Source organism: Pelmatolapia mariae, unplaced genomic scaffold (genome assembly GCF_036321145.2).
Source record: "Pelmatolapia mariae isolate MD_Pm_ZW unplaced genomic scaffold, Pm_UMD_F_2 NODE_ptg000821l+_length_21032_cov_1, whole genome shotgun sequence".
Lineage (NCBI taxonomy): Eukaryota > Metazoa > Chordata > Actinopteri > Cichliformes > Cichlidae > Pelmatolapia > Pelmatolapia mariae.
In genome coordinates, this window is record NW_027052498.1 from 1,173 (window position 1) to 5,269 (window position 4,097).

Consider the following 4,097-nt stretch of genomic DNA (forward strand, 5'->3'; position numbering starts at 1 on the left):
CACTGGTAATTAATACTGCGTGGGTTGTACATGTGCAGCAATTGTGTTAGATTTGAACTTCTCCCAAAGGCCACGTGCAAACTGCGGGGGTGTTAAGAGTGGATGTCGAGGTTTGGCTGGGATTGGAGTTAGAAAGGAGGCCGGTGTGAGGATGGTTGATATAGCCTATAGAGAATTTATTGTTTACCAAAAGACCTCATACAGACACGTGACACAAGTAGGCCTGCCTATGAGAGAGAGAGAGAGAGAGAGAGAGAGCGGATGTCTGGGTCCGCAGTGACAGAGCAGCAGACAGAGAGGAACATGCGGCGGACAAACTGTCTTCCCCATCAGCTCCACCGCTGCCTCCGTCATTATCTTGTAAATCCACCCAAACCCCGATGAAGAATAATGTCACGGAACAACACCACGGAGGTCAGCGACTACACCTGCGTACGCTTTTACGTGTCCACGGTTTCTTTCTCCGTGCTGCTTTTCTTCAACCTCATCATCAACTGGACCATCGTGCGCGAGGAGCGGCTCCGGCGTCACGCCCGCTTCGTGCTCATTTTCCACCTGCTGGTGTCCGCGCTGGTTCACCTGGGCATGAGCAGCGTGTTCTACTACCAGATCCACCTGGGCACGCGGCTGTCCCACTCTGCGTGCATGGCAATGATTACCATTTTGATCAGCAGCGCGTCCAACATCCTCCTGACGCTCACCGCGATGGCTCTGGACCGCTTCTGCGCCGTGTGCCACCCGATGCGCTACAGCTCTGTGTGCAATAAGGGCCACTGGCCCTGGCTCCTTGGAGTGTTTACCTGGATGGTGGCGCTGGTGATCCCCCTCAGTCTGTTTTTTAAAGACAGTGATGAGCCCTATCGGTGCGGCCGGGAGCAACTGAAGAAAGGCGAACTACAGAAGGTGCTCTTTATAGGGCTGTGCACGCTGATCATTCTCTACAGCTACGTGAGGATACTCGTGGAGGGACGGCGGCTCGGGGTCCTCAATCGGAGAAATCGGGCAGGATGCAGGACGATCGCCCTTCACGGTTCCCAGCTGGCTGTCTACCTGCTCCCCAACTTTGTGAACTTTGTGCTTTCAATTCTCAACAAGCGGGATTTTATTCAGCCGGAGACCAAGGAGCTGTCCGCCGTTGTCGTTTTTGCTTTCTTCAGTCTGGCGCAGTGCTTTGCGCCAGTTGTTTACGGTTTGCGTAAAGAGGAACTTCTGGAGCAGTTGAGTCGCAGGTTCCCCTGCTGTTCCCGATATCTGAAGAGTGTCCTGGGCTGGACTGTGCGTGCTAACTGGTCTCATGTGCCCTACAGAACGAGGTATGTCCCGGCTCATCCATTCATTCAATGTATTTACAATCCTTAATGGTCAAAATTGCAATATTCCATCAGTTTCTACTTTTCTGTCTGCGTCTATAGATGATATACAGCCAAGTGACTAATTAAAGGGGAAAAGAACAGCATAAAAGCGGCTTCTAAAAGTTCTAAAAAATACATAAATAAATAATAATAATACCCCCTCATTTAATTTAAGTGTTTTGATAAAAGCGATAGAAAGAAATGTCCTTTAGGACAGACATAGAATAATGTTCAATAATGTGTGTTGTTTTCAAGTGACCCTCTCCACCTTGTGGACAGGTGCATGGATCCACTCATTCAGTTCAGGGTCGTTATCCCAGCTGCCGCAGGTCTAGATGCAGGGATCACAGAGAGACATACCAACCGTGCACGCCCACATTCACACTACAGCACGTTAAGCTAACATGGTAGGAATACCCAGAGAGAGCCCACGCAGCCACCGAGAGAACAGGCAAACTCCACACGGAACCTCCTGAACGCAGAACCGCCTGCAAAACCTCCACAATAGTCCAACAAAGTAATTAGACTGTTAGTCTAATGTCTAACTCTTGTGATCACTGCAGCATTCCCTGGGTCACAGTGCACCACTGAACTTTCAAACGTGCCTTCGTCTTTTAAGATCGATGCTCTACAGTCCTGCTTTAATATCCTGATCATTGAGTCAGGCAGTGTGATCTTCTGACATTCACCTCGCAACAAGTTGCCCCTCTGTTTTCCTTTACGCAGTGATAAGGGTCACCACAAAATTACCAAAGCTGTGCTCAGTATTTTTCAAAGTCAGCTTCATCTAAAAGCCACAGATGTTAGATATTTATTGCTTAAAGATGTTGTGCAACAAGCAGTTGCATGACATGTTACTTCACCCTCCCTCTTTCTTAACCGTTTACCCACAGTGGGTGACTCGAGCCTATTGCTGCTGTCGCTGGCCCATCACAGGGTTGAGACGGACACAGGGCCGCACGTTCTCACCTGTAGGGCTAAATTAGAACCAACGGGTAACCTAACGTGCACGTCTTTGGACTATGGATGGAAGCCGGAGCACTCAGAAACCACATAGGCCACTGGGACAACATGCAAAGTGCACACACAAAGACATTCTGGAGGTTAAAAACCCAGAACCTTGTTGCTGTGAGGCATCATCACACAAGTTCCTCCACTGGTTTAGTCTGATCTTTTCCCTTTAATTAGTCACATGTCTTTATATAACAGCTATCTAATCCGCTAATATGACTGTGATCTAGTTATAATATTTACAGCCGTAAAGGCACACTGGCAAAGGGGTAAACATTACTATTGCAATCGCACAATTCACCTTCACTGAGCTCACAGCTTCTCAGTGTGAAAAAATGGCATTTGGACGGCTTTGAGCTCTTTTGAAGATGTGAAATGATGACGTGAAAAAACTTAAAGAAGTCCAGTTTCCTTTTTTTCACGCTCTTAGGGCTGCCAGGACTGCCCAGGAACAGGATGACCGAGAACCTACACACTCTATTGTTAGTTCTCACATTTATAAATACACTCATCCAACATGTCAATGTGTGACAAACACCTGGGCAACCGCACAAGCTCTTCTCGGAAATCAGTTTACCAATCAATGAATGTAGAAATCCTTAACATGGAGTAACTAAGTAGAAAGGGGAAAAACATAAAGACAAAAACTTGTTGTTGTCAGATTTTATGTGACAATAGTTTGATTTGAAAGTAGATGTCCAGCAGACGGGGGGGAGCAAAAAGAATCTTTTTGGTTAAATACCCATAAGACAATCCCGTCACAGCTCATCCCAGAATATACTTTACATGGTTTTTGCGTGATTCACCCTATCGTCTGGTAATGTCCGTGCAAAGATCACTGCAGTTCTCTGTAAAACTGAGTGTGCCATGTATGTAAAACAATGCAAATTAGTGCTCACATATTAGAAACAGTCAAAAAGGGAACTTTCTGTAGAAGGGTGACTAATATTGAGATAAACGTGTAAAACAAAGCTCATTTGCTTCAGGTTCTCCATCACTACAACCACTATTACTACACCGTGACTCAACGAGGGATCGCTGTGGACACTTGATGTGTGATTTCAGGATGAAAGTGCGGCTTCGTGAATATTAATGACTTTCCTTTTCAGTGATTTGGAAATGCCAGCCACCACGACGCCTCAGAAAGGAGGCAAATGAGCTTATTTGTTCTCTTTGCTCTTTTTTGCCCTTCAGGGAGAGAACGATGACGGCTCAGACCATCATTTCCCTGGAAGCCTCGCAAGTCCCAGAAGTCCCGCAAGAGGAAACTCAGCCGGTAGCAGTCAGGAGTTTCTCACATGACCAGAGCTCATGCCGAGGCAACGCGGAGGACGCCTGAAGGGAAAAAGCCGGTCTTCATTGGGATTTTATTTGTAACAGGAACATGTTCTCAGCTAGGAAGGGCCCTTTACGCCATCACATCAGTCCGTGAGGCTTCATCCTGATATGGGAATGTTACAGTCATGCAGCAGCAGCAAGATGGAACATCAGCATGTTTATACTTGGGTCTATTTTTGACATTTTCTGCCTTTTCCTGGTGAACCACATGCTGATTAACAGCGGAGCTGCGCAGTGGTCGGAGGGAACCGTTCCCTGTCCTGGCTGGTCCAGACTTAAGCTCCCTGACCTCCAGGCTGATGGAGACATTTGGGATCTTAATGACTGGAATATACGAGTTTCTTAAATATGTGGTCTGATGAATGTTGTTTATATATATTATTAATATTGTTGACA

The 4,097-nt window shown here is 46.8% G+C and overlaps 1 protein-coding gene across 1 annotated transcript; it reads left to right on the forward strand.

Moving 5' to 3' along the window:
• The first annotated feature begins 280 nt into the window (after positions 1-280).
• LOC134623670 (odorant receptor 131-2-like) lies at positions 281-4,097 on the forward strand. Its single transcript, XM_063468700.1, has 2 exons — positions 281-1,313; positions 3,558-4,097. The coding sequence occupies exons 1-2, from the start codon at positions 391-393 to the stop codon at positions 3,700-3,702; spliced, it is 1,068 nt and encodes a 355-aa protein (XP_063324770.1). The 5' UTR covers positions 281-390; the 3' UTR covers positions 3,703-4,097.